Source organism: Arvicola amphibius, chromosome 4, assembly GCF_903992535.2.
Source record: "Arvicola amphibius chromosome 4, mArvAmp1.2, whole genome shotgun sequence".
NCBI lineage: Eukaryota > Metazoa > Chordata > Mammalia > Rodentia > Cricetidae > Arvicola > Arvicola amphibius.
The window spans coordinates 2622450-2640916 of NC_052050.1; the positions used below are offsets into that span (position 1 = coordinate 2622450).

At 52.1% G+C, this 18467-nt stretch overlaps 1 protein-coding gene across 1 annotated transcript in view; it reads right to left on the reverse strand.

Annotated features, from left to right (window-relative positions):
• Ccdc40 (coiled-coil domain containing 40) overlaps positions 1 to 18467 on the reverse strand; it is a 45659-nt gene that overhangs the window by 5722 nt on the left and 21470 nt on the right. Inside the window, exons 12-19 of the mRNA XM_042054820.1 lie at positions 15465 to 15586; positions 12140 to 12383; positions 11860 to 12042; positions 7605 to 7850; positions 6309 to 6522; positions 5042 to 5211; positions 4858 to 4949; positions 3215 to 3335 (exon numbers count right to left, since the gene is read on the reverse strand). Of these exons, the coding sequence (XP_041910754.1) occupies positions 3215 to 3335; positions 4858 to 4949; positions 5042 to 5211; positions 6309 to 6522; positions 7605 to 7850; positions 11860 to 12042; positions 12140 to 12383; positions 15465 to 15586 (1392 nt within the window). The remainder of the gene's footprint in view (positions 1 to 3214; positions 3336 to 4857; positions 4950 to 5041; positions 5212 to 6308; positions 6523 to 7604; positions 7851 to 11859; positions 12043 to 12139; positions 12384 to 15464; positions 15587 to 18467) is intronic.

Genomic DNA, 18467 nt, shown 5'->3' on the forward strand with positions numbered 1-18467 from the left:
CAACATATTTACTGTTATGTGTCCATCTGATTGGCCTGAGGGCTGCCCAATGGGTATATCCATGAGGAGGTCTGTGGGGATCAGCATGTTCGTGTGCACTAGTGGACAGAGTAAAGTGGACCCATGGTCTCCAGTGGGGGTGCCTGGGAAGATGGTGGGAGATGTAGCCCCTCAAGGCCAGGGTGACGTGCTTTGGATTTGGTTGTCATACGGTGCTGGCTCTCCTAGGGCTCTCATGGGCCATCGTTGTGTATGCACACATTACTGACAGAACACATGTCATGTTGGGTCTGCTTCTCTGGGGACCCCACACTGCTTCTGAGAAACTCCACCGGGAACGGGGAAAGTGACAGACAGACCTAATTACAGGAGGTACATTTTAATGGGGACTTGAGGAAAGAGCATGCTTGGGTGGCCACATCCCAAGGTAGGAAGAAGAGGTTTCTGTGCTAAGCCAGACAGAGGTGCACAGCCAGATGAAGGAACCTTACCAACTACTAACTTATCCAACATCAATTACCAAACAGCCTGGGGGTGGGGAAGCTGAAGAGACAGCTCGGTTGTTAAAGAGAGCTAGATGCTCTTGAGGAGGCCCTGAGTTAGATTCCCAGCACCATGTCAGGAGGCCCACAACTGCCTGGACCTCCAGCTTCAGGGGAATCTGATGCTTCTGCTGGACCCTTCGGGCTGTGCTTGTGTGCACATACCCCCATGCAGATGCACACACACATATGTACATAATTAAAAATAAATAATAAAAAGTTTGAGACGGTCTCTCTGTGTAGGCCTGCCTGTCCTGGAACTCACTCTGTAGACCAGGCTGGCCTTGAGTTCACAGAGATCTGCCTGCCTCTGCCTCACGAGTGCTGGGATTAAAGACAATCAACATTATACCTGGTTCAAAACAATAGAGTCTTTCAAAAGAAAGAAAGCCCATGTGTCAATGGCTCACCACGACACACCATGCCCAGCTGATGGGCTCAGTGACTTTGTTTGTGCTATAGGGTTTAGAGCGTTGCCAGGGTCACCTGGTAGGCAAGAAGGCAGTTATGGCTGAGATGGCCTTGGTCATGTCAGGCTGGGTCCCAGCAACCACCAACCAACAAGCACGTAGGTCATATCTGAGGTGTCCCACACTGCCATCCATCACAGCTGAGGCTGGGGTCATATCTGTGCACACAGGTTTTGCAGAGGTGGAGGAAGCTAAGCTATTTGCATGTGTGGAGGGAGCCACTGACCCCTAGGGGGTTACATAGCAATAGGGCACACAGGGATGCTGGAGGCAGGGTGAGAGGACACCTTTAGTTTTCCCCTCACCCAGGGATGAGGAGCTAGTCCGCTGCAGCAACCATACAATTCTGTGCTTTTCTTTTGGGACAGGGTCTCATGTAGTCTAGACAGACTTTGTGTTCTCTGTGTAGCTGAGGATGACTTTGAACTCCTGATCTTCCTGCTTCCACCTTCCATGCATTGGGATTACAGTGTGCACCACCACATCTAGTCTGCTTATGCTTTGAAAATCCAATTAAATTGACGTGTGTGTGTGTGTGTGTGTGTGTGTGTGTGTGTATGTGCGCACGCGCACACGTGCTGAGGCTGGTCTTGAACTTGACATCCTCTTGCCTTGGACTCCTGGATGCTGGGATGCATTGCAGGCATATATTGTGGTTCTTAGCTTTATATTTCATTTTATGCATGCTGGGCATGTAGCACGATTAATAAAAACCCAGAGACAGAAATTGGGGTTCAACCTGAAGGTCAGAAAAGCAAAACAGTCAGCCACTGGCTCTTATTTCTACCTCAGTCTGAAATATCCTGCCTCCAGGAATCTCAGAATGAGACTTTGTGTGAGAGCTGTCTCCTCCTGTTTTATATTCCTCTCTGGGACTGGAATTAAAGGCGTGCACCGCTACCGCCCGGTTTCTGTGGCAAACTAGTATGGCTACTGGGATTAAAGGCGTGTGCCACCACCACTGCCACCACCACCACTGCCAGGCCTGACTTGCCGTTCTAAGCTGTACAACTGGTCATGGTGGGGAAGGGAGCAGGGGCTTGGCTGGTTGGTCACCCTGCATCCGTAGTTAGCAATGAGTGCTTGGCTCCCATTCTCCTTTACTGAGTCCACGGAGAGTGGGGCTCAGAGTCAGGTGGCTCTTACAACATCAATTAGCCTAATCTAGATAATTCCCCACAGGTGTGCTAAACTAATCTAGATGACACCTCACAGGTGCACTCAGACATTGTCCTCTAGATCTTGTAAGTTAACATCAGGCACACTGGGGAGCAAATCCTAGGCCTTGAACATGCACACAGGTGCCTAACTGCCCAGCTACAGGCCAGCTCGGCTCCTGAGTGAGGGCTAAGAGCAGCCAACAGCCTGAGGCCGTTCCATTAATGAATGCTATCGGAAAAGCGATGTCACTGTGGCTAACTGATCTAACTGTTTTTATTTAACACGAATGCTGCGAGAAGGAAGGGCAGAAGGCAGGGAGAAGCCATGTAGCCCCGCTGAAGACAGATGCAAAACTTTACCCAGTAAGTCACAGCCACATGGCGATACAAAGATTACTAGAAACGGGTTAAATTAATATGTGAGAGCTAGCCAATAAGAAGCTAGGGCTAATGGGCCAAACAGAGATTTAATTAATACAGTTTGTGTGTGGTTATTTTGGGTCTGAGCTGCTGAGCAGCCAGAAATGAACAAGCGACCTCCCCACTACATGAGCTGTTTTTCGTTGATGGTGCTTTTTTGAGACAGGGTCTCACTGGGTCACCCTGGCTAGCTGGAACTTGCTGTGTACACCAGGCTAGCCTCAAACTGCTGGGATTAAAGATGTGCACCACCACACCAGCCCACAGTGAGACTAGGTAGGCTGGGAAAATGGGCGTTACAGCCAGGGTCTGAGAACATCAGAGGGGCCTTGACTGCTTGGAGTCACGAGAAGACAGCGTTTTATGAGGTGATGTGCACACGAGCACATGTCCTGGCTGCTGTGGAATTTTTCTGCACGGTACAGACGAAAGTCAGGCAGACCCGGGGTGTGAGGGGTGGGTGACAGCACAGAGCCTTCAGCCGTGTTTGCTGCCACGCAGCCACTGTGCAGCAGCGGGTCCTCCCCAAGGATCTCACCTGTTGCCAGTGGCAGGGTGGCTCAGTGGCTCCCGATCTGCAGCATCTCTGCTGCCTACGCCCAAAGAGCCCTGACACACTCACCTTCATCCTGTGGATCTCGGCCTTCATGGCCCGGATCTCTGTCTGCCCGGTCTCAGAATCCACTGAGGCGCGCATCTCCTTTGCCAGCTGGATTTTTTTCTCCCAGAGCATGATCTGGTGTCTTCAGAGGCAGGAGAGGCAGTGTCAGGGCCGGAGCAGTTTGAGCTGCAGTGGCAGAGAACCCCCCACCTCTGCCCAGGGCCGTGGCAAACGAAGCCAAAGAGTCTTTAACTCGGGTTCCTTACAAAATGGTTTGCCAAGTCTTGAGACAGACAGACTTCTGCATATGGGGAGGAGAGGAAGGAGAGGAGAGAGAGAGAGAGGAGGAGGAGGAGGAAAAGGGGAAAATTAAAAGAGGGAGAGATGAGAGACAGGGGCTGGAGAGCCGGCCCAGCGGCTGAGAACCCTGCCTGCTCTGGCAGAGGGCCTGGGTTCAGTCCCCAGCACCCATGTGTTTTCCTACCGACTGTAAGTCTGGTTTCAGAGGCATCCTTGAGAGAGAGATGGGGAGGCAGCAGGGAAACACAACTGAGGAACTGAGAATGTACACGTGATTGGTAAAGTAAGATAAGGAAGTGAAAAACTCTGTGGCAGAAAGCTGTCCAAATGTAACCCAGACCACAAGCCCCAAAGCCACTGTGTGTGTGTGTGTGTGTGTGTGTGTGTGTGTGTTAATGCACAGAGCTTGTCAAGTGGCAAGAAACACATGATCCCTTCTAGAACACTCCTGTTAATCAAGGGGCACCCTCACGGTGCCTACAAACGGTTTCCAAGGGAGAGGTACATGTGTGTGCAAAATGCAAAGACACCATGACAATGTGAAATTGGCTCAAAGGGAATGGTCCTGCTACGAACCAAACAAGAGATCGATCTATACGGCGGTCTCTTAGGATGAGTATTGGGGGCTGGGGAGGGCTCAGTGGCAGAACACTTGCCTGACATGTGCAAGGTCCTAAATTCCATCCCCAGTACACACATACACACGTACACACACGTACATGCACAGGCACACACACACGGAACAGAGCTGATATTACGCATTCTCCCTTTTCCCGATAGTTCAGTGTGTGTATGGGGGTGGTATGCACCTGCGCACACACAGAAGCCAGAGGACATCTGGCTTCCTGCACTGTTATTCTCCACGTAGCCTCAGGAGACAGGTCTCTCAGTGAATCTAGAGCTAGACCGAGCTCCATCGTGCTGGGGTTTTGGGCACACTTGGTATGCATGGCTTTTTACATGGGTGCTGGAGATGCGAACTCGGGTCCAAATGTAACACAGGCCACAAGCCCCAAAGCCCACTGAGCCATCTCCCCGTTTCTCCCTTTCTACTCTGTCACAGTGTCAAACGCTTGGGGTTGGGTTTATATATTACTACTTTTTTCCATAAAAATAAGATATATTTTACAAAGTTTATCCCAAAGGAAACCACTCAATACCCAGAGATACTGGCCTGGCTGGCGGTTGCCGCCGAGGGTTATTCTACATGTCTGTACGGTGACTTTCTGTGGTTCTCCTGGGGTTCACAAAGCTGACCTTCAGAGCTACTCCCCAGTGGTGCCAATATTTGGTGGCCATCCCCACAGAACCTTGACGGGTCTGGTGACCTTTCGCACCGGCACATGGCTGAGCCCCTTACTCACTCGGCCTCCACCAGGCTGTTGAGGAGGGTGGTCTTTTCTTCGCGGAGCTGCGTCAGCTTTTCCTCCATCTGGATGGTCTCTCTCTCTGCATCCTGCGTGGACCGGGGAGGGCTGTGAGGATGGCTCAGGCCTGAGGCCCATGGAGACCCTGCGGGTGACTGAGCGGGCAGCGGGTGGTGCCAACCTTCAGTGTGCGCACAAACTCTGTCTCGGCCACCAGGTTGCTCTGCTGCAGCTGCTCCGAGTCACACCGGTTCTTGTCCATCAGCATGTTGAGTTTGGTCAGGTCGTTGTTCTGGTCCTTCATGTGCCGGTGGATCTCCTTCTGTTCCTTCTTCTCTTGCTCAATCTTGTCTGGAAGGACAGGGGGCAGGGGGAGGGGCGATGCTGGAGGTCCAGGGGTCCTCAGCAGGCAGCAGCTGTCCCCCCCTTCGGTCGCTTCCTGTCCTGTCTGACGCAGGTGGAGATGGGGGAGGGGTGGGGAGGGGGGCTCAGACGCCGTGGGTATCTAGGGAAGGCAGGCAGGCCCTTGGCCTCCAACACCTGGCCTTAGGGCAGGGTGGGAAAGAGAAAGACCAAAGATGTTCTCAATATTTTGATGGGGGAAGAAAAAAGGCACCAGGGTACGTGACCCATACAATCTTGCTGTCAGGTTCCCTGCCCCTCCCACACCAGTATCCTTGGCTGGCTCATAGCTAGGCCTCTGGATGCGTGTATATGCGTGTATGTTTGTCCCAGCTGATCTCGCCCGTGTCGGGGTGGGGCTTTGCCTTCCAGCCTGGCTTCCCACACTGCTGGTGCCAGGAGGCCTGGCATACTCTATGGTCATGAGTAGCCAAAGGCTGTGGGAGGATGCAGTGGGATCCCTGGCAAGATGCAGCAGCCCCGTTTCTCCACGCAGCGATTAACTGGCTCTCTTCTCTGGACCACATGGGACCCAGAATATCTCAGTAAGGTGCCCTTTGGTGGTGACCCAGGAATGACATTCTGACAGGCCCCTGGATCTTAGAAAGGCTGCTTCTCAGCACAAGGGACAACCCAGTGGGACCCAGCGTGCTTCTGGGGTCTGTGTGGGCGGGAACAAAGTGTTCAGGAGTTGAGGAGACTGGCTGCATTTTCTGATTTCACAGATCTTTTTGTTCCCATGGCCCATGGACCTCAGGAACACGGTGAATAGCACCGACAAACTAGATGACTATAGAGTTTTACTGGTTTGCTTTGTTTTCCTTTTGAAACACAGTCTTACTATGTAGCCCAGGATAGCCTCAGACTTACGGCCTCAGGGCCCTGAGTGGCACCTGGTCTGGGAGTGATGTGGCCGGGTGGGAGCTCACTTACAACCTCAGGGCCCTGAGCGCTGGGATTGCTGGTGTGTGGTGTGGCCGGGGGTCTGGGATTGAGGGGGCAGGGAGGGAGCGCAGGGCTGTGCAGCCCCGCCCACAGCAGCTCACTCTCTATGCGAAGCTTCTTTTGCTCCATAATGTGCATCTCTTTCTTGAGCTGGTCCAGGGACACCAGTTGCTCCTCGCGCTCATGTGTGACTTGGACCAGTTCCTGCTGCAGGCGCAGCCAGGTCATCTGTGCCTCTGACACTCCTGCGTTGTGCTCTTCGGTCAGCTTCGACAGCCTTTTGATCTCCAGTTCCAGGGGTCCAGCTTCTTCCCCCTGGAGGGATTTAATCGGAGGGCAGCGTAAGCCTCAGGATCCACAGGTTTGCTTTTATTATTATTCATGTATGCCGCATATACATGTGCACGCAAGCCATAATGAGTATTATTTTGTTCAGACAGGGTCTCTTGGGGAATCTGGATTTATTGATTGGTTGGACTGACTGGCCAGCAGGCTGCAGGGATCCTCCAGTCTCTGCCTCCCCAGGACTGGGATTACGGGTACAAACTGCTATACCTGGTTTTTACTGTGGGTTCCGGGGTAGAACCCAGGTCTTTATGATCACGAAGTGAGCACCTTACCGACTGAGCCAGCTCCCCACAGCCCTTCTTTTGGGGCGGGCTATGGAGAATCATGAATTCATGGCATTTACTCCAAGGGCTCAGACAGCCTTCTTATCACTGGCTTTGAGGTCCCAGGTCCTTGTGGGCACAGCCTTCGACCCACAAGGACACTCTGAATGTGTTCTCTGACCTCAGACCATCCATAGGCAGAAGAGGGCTTCCCTGACAGCTTGCTCTACTTGAGGACTTCAAACCCATGGTGGGTCCTTAGGTAAGTCACCTGAGATACAGGAAAGACACGGAGCCCTCAAACTGATTAAACCTCTTTGCCCAGTGCGGTATTGCCTCGGTCCAGCCTGCTACCTGTGTGTTTGTGTGACTCACAAGCCTTGAAGAAAATCAAAAGAAGCCAGGCATGTAGCACACAGCTCTCAGAAGCTGAGGCCCCAGGACAGCAAGGTCTAGGCCCACCCAGGCCACACAGCAACTCTCTGTCTCACAAAACAAACCAGAGAAATCAAAATCAAAGGTTCATGTCAGAGACGGACGATGTGGAATTCAGGTCCTGGTTATAGAGGTGGGGAGGAGGAGCCTTGTCACCCAGCCCAGACTGGGGGTTGTAGCCTGGAGCACGCACACATGGCCACTTCACTAGTGGGACAGGGAAGAGGGAAGAGGGAGGAGAGGTGCCTGCCATTCCATTTGCGAGTCCCCCCCACCCCACCGCACACGGCTCGGAGCCCAGGGCGAGCCCCCGCACACACGGCTTGGAGCCCAGGGCGGTTCCTCACTCACCCCCAGAACGGACACAATCTGCTCCAGCTGCTTGTTGAAGAAGTTGATAAGGCTCTGCTTCCTCTCGATGAGGATGGTGCGCCGCACGATCTCGTTCTCGCTGTTGGTGATGAGGTCGTTGAGCCGCTTCACCTCCTTGTCCAGCTCCGCCAGCGTCTTCTTATGCATGTCTACCTTGCAGCTGGTGTTGGTGATGTCCAGGGTGGCCTGAGCAATGTCTCCGTCAAGTTTTGAGAGATGTGTCACCTGAGGGCACGAAGGGCGACATGGGTGTGAGCGTTTTCTGCCACTTGAACGGGCCAGACTGCTGTTTCTTTGACGCTCTACATGTATGTATTCTGGAGCGATCCCTGCATGCAATTGTGAGGAAGCCAACTGGCTGGGCTCTGTGTCTTGAGAGCCTACAAGGGACTTGTTTACACAATGGAGATGGCTTGCAAAAACAGAAAGCTGGGTGTAGTTTCACACGCCCGAGATCCTAGCACACGCCTGTGATCTCAGCACACGGGAGACTGAGGTGGGAGGGTCTTGAGTTTAAGGCCAGCCTGGGCTACACAGTGAGTTTGAGGTCAGTGTAGGCTACAAGAGACTCTCTCTCTCAAAAGGTCAGGCTGGTTCGTGTCTTTCTTTCTTTTCTTTTTTTCTCAGAGATCTGCTTGCCTCTGCCTCCTGGCTGGTTTATGTCTTTAATCCTGGCCCTTGGGAGGTAGAGGCGGGAGAATCACAGTTTAAGACTATTCTGGTCTACACACTGAGTTCTAGGCCAGCCAGGGTTATATGGTAAGATCTTGGAGAGAGGGAGGGAGGGAGCGAGGGAGGGAGGGTGAAATGAGAGGACAGGAGAAAGCAAGCTATCAGGGGTGGATTTTCTTTATAAACGAGCATAGCATAAACATTGAATCATGGGCGAGTCTGTCACAAAGCAAGCACCAGATCACCTGGAAGCCTTCTTCTAGTGTTAAGTCCACATGGACTCCCGTGCCCCCCCTTGCCCCCCCCCATGCTCCAGTGCCCCTCAACCTCCTGTGCCCCCCCACGCTCCAGTGCCCCTGAGGAGAGAGGGGGTGGGGCCACATGCCACTGATCTCTTTAGCCTGACAGATTCTGTCTCATACTCTTTTTCTTCTTTAAGACATTTGTTATCTATACAGTGTTCTGCCTGCATGTATCCCTGCAGGCCATAAGGGGGCGCCAGATCTCATTACAGATGGTTGTGAGCCACTGTGTGGTTGCTGGGAATTGAACTCAGGACCTCTGGAAGAGCAGCCAGTGCTCTTAATCACTGAGCCATCTCTCCAGCTCCCCCACCCTGTCTCAGCCATCTCTCCAGCACCCCCGTCTCATATTCTTCTGTAATTAAAAAAAAATTTTTTTTTTGAGATAAGGGTTCACTGTATAGTGCTGGCTGGCCTCCACCTCCCAGGTGCTGAGATTTAAAGTGTGTGCCATCACCTTTAGCCTCTCCTATCTGATTTTTAATGGCTGTGTGATGCACAATGGGACATTTCCTGCCCGTTCAGATTATGGCATATTCTTCCTCTCTACCCTCTGTGACCTGCGGAAGGCATCCTGGCCTCCCAGGAACCCGAGGACCTCAGCTCTGTCCCCAAGTTTATAATGAGATCCTGTATCGACACCCTTCCCCGCTTCTCTCTATCCCAGCTCCAGACACAATTGTGACAATCACCCTCTGATCCCCTTTCCTGCACCACCCGGCACCGGTGCAGAGGGCTTTTGAGTATCCAGTGTCCCCTTTCAAGGACTCTACTTCAGTTGGAAAACCACAGTAATAAAGTTGTTGACCTAAGACTCTTTACTGCCCTCTGGTGGGAAGAGGTGGTGACAGGACATGCCCAGTCTAGGAAGGAGAGGGTGGGGACCTGGCAACAGGAGCCTAGGGAGACAGGTCTAGCCTGTGCAACAATGGCCAAGCGGGCTACTTCACACCCACCATGTCCCTTAGTGTCTCGAAAGCACCCGGGACATCTCTTTCTGCCTGCCCTGCTCCCAGAGGAAACACTTGAGCAACGTCGGCCTGAACATCCCAAAGAGATCCAGCTGGGCCATGCATTAGCCGCTGCCAGCCATGGACAGTCGGGTCAAAAGTGTGTGTGGAATGGGAATGTTCAGGCTGTGGTCATTTCAGGAGGCCAGGTGACAACAGCCATGCCTACTCCTGACAAGCAGCCACCATGACAGGAAGCAGCAGTTGTGGCAGATCCATGCCTCCATCACCTTCAAGATGACAGGAAAGACAGCTGAGCCCCCAGGGCCCAAGGCTGGGTCCCCGGTCAGATGGCGGACCAGGATCTCAAGGGAGCTGGATTCAGGTGTTAACTGTAGAGACACCATACCTAACCCTGGCTTCCGCCCAGGACAGGTGGCTTTAGTAGCTTGTCCTCAGAGTGTAGACATTAGCAGACCGGGTATCTTTGCAGAGCTGCTCAAAACACTGAAAGACCTGAGCCATCCTGAAACCCTTAACAAGAGACTTGTCAATCATAATAACGGGATGCTCTCGTGATGAAGGTCTTGCAAAAGTGAAGGTCTGCGATATCGAAGGGTGGGTAGCGGCAAGAGCAAACGTGTTGGATGTTGTCGAGTAAAATGGAAAATGGAAAAATTCAGTGGGTCTCCAACTTAATGCCTGTGCACATTTCTCTCTGTGTCATGGGTCAATGAAACTAATAAAAATGACCTAAAACCAGATGTTTAACATGAGTGCAATGTTGTCGTGAGTGTGTGTGTGTGTGGTGTGTGTAAGTGTGTGCAGAAGGGAGGAAATCTAGAAGTGGTTTCCTGGACAGTGGGGTTATAGCATCTGTTGTTTTATGTCTCCCTGTGTTCTGCCTTCTTCCTTCCTGACCCCTGGTGCTGGAGACAGCCCAGGGCCTTGTGTATATTGGGCAAACTCTCCAGGTGTTCAACAATAAGACAATATTAGCTGGATCTGTCATCCCAGCTGCTCAGGAGAATATAAGTAAGGTATGACGGTCACGTGTTTGAGCCTAGCCTGAGCTGTAGAAGACGTTCAGCCTAGGCAACTAGTGAGACCCTATCTCAAAGATAAAAAGAGGGCAGGGCAGTGGTGGTGCAGCTGGGCCTTTAATCCCAGCACTTGCGAGGCAGAGGCAGGTGGGTCTCTGTGAGTTCAAGGGCAGCCTGGGTTACAGAGAGTTCCAGAACAGGCCCCAGAGCTACACAGAGAAAACTTATCTAAAAAAAAAAAAAAAACCAAAATAAATAAATGAATAAATAAATAAATAAAAAGTGGGCTTGGGGAGCTGGGGTGGGATACAGCTCACTGCTCAGAGTCCTGCATTCTGTCCGCAGGGCCTGATAAACTGGGCTTGGTGACCCAGGCCTACAACCCTAGCACTTAAGAGGAGGATCAGAAATTCAAGGTCATGGGGCCGAGAGTTGGCTACGTGGTTAAGAACACTGCCGGCTCTTCCAGAGGTCCTGAGCTCAATTCCCAGCAACCACATGGTCACTCACAACCATCTGTAATAAGATTTGGCATCGTCTCCTGACCAGCAGGCATACATGTAGACAACACTGTATACACAATAAATAAATCTTTAAAAAAAGAAATTCAAGGTCATATATACTTATATGTGTGTACACACATATATAGATAGATATCACACACAAACACACACACGTGCAGATCTCTCTGAGTTTCAAGGCCAGCCTGCTCACATAGACACACACACACACAGACACACACACACAGACACACACACACACAGACACACACACACACACACACACACACACACACACACACACACACACAGTGGTAAGTAGTTTGGGAATAGCTGGAGCTCCGTGAGACTCGGCCTCACAGAAGAAGGACAAAGAGGACTAAGGTCTTTCAAGGGTGTAGCGCTTGCCTGGCATGGACAGGCCCCTAGGCTCAATCTGTAGCACTATAGAAACTAAATTAATTAAAATAAATTATAGGGTTGGGTGTGATGGCCCACATCTTTGATCCTGGCACTTGGGAGGCAGAGACAGGCAGATATCTCTGAGTTTCAAGGCCAGCCTGATCTACACACCAAGTTCCAGGATGACCAGGACTACATAGAGAGACCCTGCCTCCAGAAAAAAAAGCAAAAATAAGTAAGTAAATTATAGAAAGTGTTGCTTTGACAGCTAGAAACAAGGTCATGAGGGGCCGCCCCAAGAGCCCTTTGCTCCCAGGCCTCTGGCTCCAGCCCCTCCCCTGCCCTATCAGCTGGAGGTCGCCTACCAGGTTGGTATTCTCCTTCTGCAGCTTCCGAAGGAGCTGCTGGAAGTACTTGGTCATCTTGCTGGAGGTCCCGTGCTCCTGCAGCTTGTCCAAGATGGAGACATCCATCTTTTGCCGTAGCTCCTGCTCCTGATGGACAGCCTGGTGGGCGGCCTGGAGTTCGCTCAAGATTGCCGAGTGTTCCTGCAAAAGAAGAAGAAGCATGGGGAGGACGTGCACGTGGCTGTCCTCCTACGGGCTGGCTGAGAGCAGAGGCCTGGACTTGGGGGCCGTGCCTCACCAGAGAGCTCTTGTTCAGCATTTCCTCTGTGTCCTGCAGGGCCAGCTGGTAGGTGCTGAACTCGCTCTGCAGGGCCTCTTGCTTGCTCAAGCACTGGGTGGTCATTTTCTGCACTAGCATGGCTTCTGTCTCTGAGCGGTTCAGGAGGCGGGCCAGATTCTCATTCTTCTCTTCCTCCTTCATGATTGACTTCTTATAGGCTTCGATCTCACCGTCGATGGACTTAACCTGATGTTCACATTCCCTGCAAAACCAAAAGAGCAAAGCTGGTCACCGGCCAGACACCAGGGAACCTGCTCAGGAGAATCTCACTGGGTGGATTCCAGTGTGGAGAAAGAACTTGGGGTGCCAACTCTTAACTGCTATTCATTTCTGTGTGGGAGTCGTCCAGCTTGCTTTTCTGTTGCTGTGGATAAAACACTGGCCAAAAGCAACGTGGGAAGGAAAGGGTTTGTTTGTTTTACATGTTACAGCCCATTATCAAGGGAACTCAAGATGGGAACCTGAAGGCAGGAAGTGAAGCAGAGGCCATGAAGGAAAGCTGCTTACTGGCTTGCTCAGTCAGCTTGCCTGCCTGCCTGCCTGCCTGCCTGCCTGCCTTCCTTCCTTCCTTCCTTCCTTCCTTCCTTCCTTCCTTCCTTCCTTCCTTCCTTCTCTTTCTTTCCTCCCTCTCTCTCTCCCTCTTTCTCTCCTTCCCTCTCTCCCTCTCCTTCCCTCCCTCCCTCCTTCCTTTCTTCCTTTTTTTTTGAGACAGGGTTTCTCTGTGTAGTCCTAGCTATCCTGGTACTTACTCTGTAACCCAGACTGGCCTCAAACTCACAGAGATCCGCCTGCCTCTGCCTCCCAACTGCTGGGGTTAAAGGAGTGCACCACTACCGCCCGACCGGGTACCACCTGTGCAGGTGTGGCCTGGTCTACAGTAGATTAGGCCCACCCACATTAGTTGTCAGTCAAGAAACAGACATGCCCAGGAGCCAATCTGATGGCAACAATACCTGGGCTAACTAGTTCTCAGAAAACTAATTTGTGTCAAATTGACAAAACCCAACTAGTAAAGTGTGTTTGTGTATGCAATGTAGATGTCTTCCTCAGTCCTTCTCCACTCTATTTTTTTTTTAGCGTTTTGTTTATTTATTGTATGTGTGTTCAAGCATGTATGTCCTGGCACTGGTGTGGAGGTCAGAGGACAGCTGTGTCTTTTCCCACTGAGCTAAATGTGTGTCCCAGGCTGATCTTAAAACCTTGTGATCCTTCTGCCTCTGGCTCTTGCATATCCAACCAACATTTGCCACTACAACTGCCTTATATTTTTAATTAAAAATCAGTAATTTTCTGTGTAGGGCCAGGTACACATGCCACGGAGCATGTGTGCAGGTCAGAAGACAGCCTTTGTTTGGAGGTCAGTTCTCTCCATCAACCATGTGGGTCTTGGGGATTGAACTTGGGACAGCAGACTTGGTGGTAGCAGGTGTCTTTTTACCATCTGAGCCTTCTTGCTGGACCTACCTTAATTTTCCAGACAGGGTCTCTCACTGACCTGGATATCACTGATATGGCTAGGCTGGTTGACCAGGGAGCCCTAGGGATCTTCCTGCCTCCACCTCCCTAGTCCTGGGGTTTCAAGTGTGTACCACCCTTAGCTGGGGAGATGGCTCAGTGGCTAAGAATACCGGATGCCCTTCCAGAGGACCAAGGTTTGATTCCCAGCACTCACATGGTGGCTCATAACCATCCATAACTCCAGTTCCAAGGGATCAGATGTCACCTGGCCTTTGTGTGCAAGCATATGTATTGTAGGCAATATACCCATAGACATGTGTGTGTGTGTGTGTGTGTGTATGACAGATAGAAGATAAATAGATGATAGATAGACAGACAGACAGACAGATAGACAAATAGATAAAAATTAAAAGGCAGTTGAGGATGTAACTCGGTGGTAGAACACTGGCCTGGCATGCATAAAGTGCTGGGCTTCATGCCCAAAGCCATATCCTGGATTAACAGAAATTGAATTTTTTTATTTGTGTGTGTATGACGATTTCTCCCCTTTCATCCCGAGAAGTCTACAGGCAGTATCTTGCCTTTCTTATTTAAAACAAGATTTTAAGAACCTCACTACATAGGCCTGGCTAGTCTGGAGCTACGTGTAGACCAGGCTGACCTTGAACTCACCACCGTGCCTGTCCAGACTTCCTTTACATCTTCTGGATGCAGACCCAGCTCCTCTGTGGCCACAGTGAGCTGTTGGTGCCCTGCCAGGCAGGCTCACACTACTTCATTTGTTGGTATCGTTTTTGGAAACAGACTCTCAGTATGATGCCCAGGTTGGCCTTAAACTCCCAGGCCTGAGCAATCCTCTCAAAAGATGACAACCTGCTCCCAGGGCCTGGGCATATCAGTTACAGCTAGAGACAGAGACCCATTTGCTGGTTACATGTGCAAGTGTGAGCATATGTTGCTGAAATCTCCCCTTGACATTCTATGAGTGCATATTTTAAAATGCAGGATATTGGCAGGGCATGCTGGCGCACACCTTTAACCCCAGCACTCGGGAGGCAGAGGCAGGCAAATCTCTGTGAGTTTGAGGCCAGCCTGGTCTACAGAGCGAGTACCAGGACAGGCTCCAAAGCTACAGAGAAACCCTGTCCTCAAAAAACAAAAACAACAAGAAATTTGCCTGTGTATGTGTGTCCGTGTCCAAAAAGACCAGAAGAGAGTGTTGAGCCTTCGGGAGGCAGGGTTCCAGGAGGTTATGAGCTGCCTGATGTGTGTGCTGGGAACTGAACTTGGGTGTTGCTGGAAGCACAACATGTTCTTAGCTCCTGAGCCATCTTCCGGCACTCAGCACCTAGTAGGCCAGCAGCAGCTACTCCTTCCCTCAGGGCTCAAGCCTCTGTGGGTGCTAAGGTAGAGAGGACCAGCCCATGAGCCGCGAGCCACCTTTGGAACCAAATTCCCATCACTTGGGTGGTTCTGGTCATCAAGGCAGCGAGCGTCTCCACAAGCGCCACCTCGTTTCTCTTCCCTTTGGAGGGAATTAAAACACGGTTTTGACTGGAACGGGGCCCCAGGGCATGACCATCCAGAGTGGCTGGGAAAGCACTGGGGTCTCCTGCTCAGATGGTGAAACTGTTGATCAAAGGGACACACCTTTGTCTCTTTCTGACTTCCTGCCTGGAAGCCTGACCTGAAGGCTTGGCACTGAAGGGGCGGGGCTGGTGGCAGGGCCCTGGTGCACCCCATGTGGCATCATTCTGCTGGTTCCCCTCAAGCCCCAGCACACCCTCCCGCGGTCCCCCGGGGCAGCCCATCGCGGGGGTGGCACCTGAGCGCATCCAGCACGGTCCTGTACGCCTCGTTACGGTGCTTCATGCCCACTAGGCTGGTGGTCCACTGCTGGAGGATACGCTTCTTCTCCACCACAATGGTGTCGATCTCTGTGGTGGCCTGCGGAGAGGGTGGGACACAGACCTGGCGGACAATGGCGGCGGCCACCTTCTGTGCCTGCCTCCCATCCACCTTAGCTTTTTCCCTGTGTAGACCAGGCTAGCCTAGAACTCAAGAGATCCACCTGTCTCTGCTGAGACTAGAGGTATTCATGGCCCATGCCTGGCACCTTAATTTTTCTCGGTCACCAATCAGCAGAAGGGCATCAGGAAATGGAGCATGGCTTTGACGAGGCCTGGCTCCTCTGTGGAGTCTCCAGGCACTTTTTAGGGGCTCGGTACTGGGGGCTGAGGAAGAAGACTCTGTCAGATATGACAGGATTCCCACTCTACACCAATGCTAAGGCAGGACCTAGTGGATGTCATGGACGGGACTGAGGTCACCTAGGCAGGGAGATCACAGGGCCCACACCCCTGCCCCTGATCAGTTCTTGCCCAGGGAGGAGGTATTTGAGTCGAGAATGACCAGGACCTCCAGGAGGGCATCTGGCTCAGAGAAGTGGGTCTCCCTGTGCTGGGGGCCAGGATGCAGAACTAGACTGGGGGGCAGGTGGAGAAAAAGTCCAGAGAGGACACGGAGGGTTCATTTTCGTGGAGGCTGGAGGTCAGCCTGAGGTGCCATTCCTCAGGAGCCATCCACCTGCCTTTCTGAGGCAGTATGTCTCACCGGCCTGGAGCATTCTGATTGAGCTAGCCGATCAAAAACCCCAAGGATCTTCATATTTCTGTCTCCCCAGCACTGAGATTGCAAGCGTGCCCCTCCACAGCTTTTATGAGTGCTGGGGATCAAATTCAAGTCCTCATGTCTAAGTGGCTTGGCGTTTATTGCCTCAGCTATCTCTCCTAGCCAGTCGGCACGTTTATACAACACACACACACACACACGCACGCACGCACGCACGCACGCACGCACACACACACACGCACGCCCACACACACGCCCACACACACACTCACGCACGCACGCATGCGCGCACACCCACACACTCACGCACGCACGCACACACACGCACGCGCACACACACACACTCACGCACGCACGCATGCCCACACACGCTATGCACATGCCTCTGTACTACCTTAGGATGAAGGTCAAGGTCAAATAGTGGACAGATTAAGGGGTCTGCACTGAGACGCTGACAGTCACAGGGCGGGCCAGGCATCCTCCTGGGTCCTCCTTGGCAGTAACACACCTGTCACCACCTCCCAGTTTTTCACGGGTTCATCTGGGCCATGGCTATGTTTGTGTGGCTGTGGGCCCGCCAATGTCTGAATGCTGGGAAGGAGAATGGGCTGAGGACAGGGGCAAAGGGGGAAGGGAGGAACCCTGATGGGGTCCATGGTCCTCTTCAGCTACAGAGCAAGTTTGAGGCCAAACGAGACACGTGAGACACTGTCTCAAAGCAAAAGCAAAATCCATAAAGGGAAGGGTCAGGAGGAGGGCCAGCACCAGTCATGCAGTAAGCATGGCCACCGGCATGGAAAGGGAGAGACTGCAGAAGAGACCCCTTGCCATTCTAGGGCAAAGCTGTAGGGACTCTCTGGCCTATGACCTTTGTCACACGCCTGCGGCACTCTGGATGAGCTGGTCTCTCCCAAACTCTCCTTGTCCCCGGTGGGGGCTCAAGAGGAGACTGGGACTCTACCCTCTGCTGTGAGTTGTGAGCCAGTGGCGGGCTTTGGTCTACAGAGGCCACTTGTCTAAGTCACACTCACTCCCCATTCTCACCTCGGGCTCTGCCAGCAAGTGGGCCAGCTCTGGATGTCACACTTGTCCTTGTGCTGGACCGTGAGCCAAGGGCAGCCTCTGCTCTCCGTAACTTCCAAGGCCTTAAGGCAGTGCTGGCCCAGTTTCTGGTTGTAAGTGCCCCTCACCCTTCCTTCCTTCTGTTGGAGGCTGTGCTTGGGTGGCCCCGCTCCCTGACCCTTCCCTTTCCCGATTCTGCATTCTTAATTTTGAGACAGGGTCTCAGGTACTTGGGTTTCTACATGGCTAAGGGTGATCTCCAACCTCTGATCGCCCCGCCTCTGTCTCCCTGTGTTGGAAATACGTGTGCCACCAGGCAGGGCTCGTGCAGTGCCGGGGATCAACCCCATGCCTGGTCCGTGCTAGGCAGATACTCTGCCAACTGAGCTACATGCCAGCGTGAGTTTCTGCTTGGTGTAAAGTGTGAAAAGACCTCTTCAGCCCTGCACTCGGTGCCAGGAGTAAAAGTGTGCACCACCACCACCTGGCTTTATTCTTGTTATTAATTTTATGTGTATGGGTGTTTTACCTGAGTGTATGTCTCTGCATGACCCGTATTCCTGGTGCCGAAAGAAGGTAGAAGAGGGTACTGGACTCCCTGGGACTAGACTTAAAGATGGTGTGGGCCACCGTGTGGCGTCTGGGAATTGAACCCGGTTCTTCTGGAAGATCCGCCAGCATTCCTAACTACTGAGCCATCTCTCCAGGGTGTCCCTTCTTTAAATATCTGATTCCATCTGGAATTTATTTTTTTAAAGATTTATTTATTCATGTATTTTATGTATATGAGTACTGTCTTCATGCACACCAGAAGAAAGAATCTGATCCCATTACAGGTATGAGCCACCATGTGGTTGCTGGGAACTGAACCCAGGTCCTCTGGAAGAGAGGTCACGTGCTCTTAGCCACTGAGCCATCTCTCCAGCTCCCCCCCCCAAATCTGGAATTTATTTTAGCAGTTGGCATGGGGGCAAGATTTCTCCAAGTGGTTAACCGAGGGTCCCAACACCATTGAATGCACGATTCAGTGATGTAGGTGTGTCTTCTATCTATCTGATGATTTCATTGGATAATTAATAAAGAAACTGCCTGGCCCATCTGATAGACCAGCCCTTAGGTGGGTGGAGTAGACAGA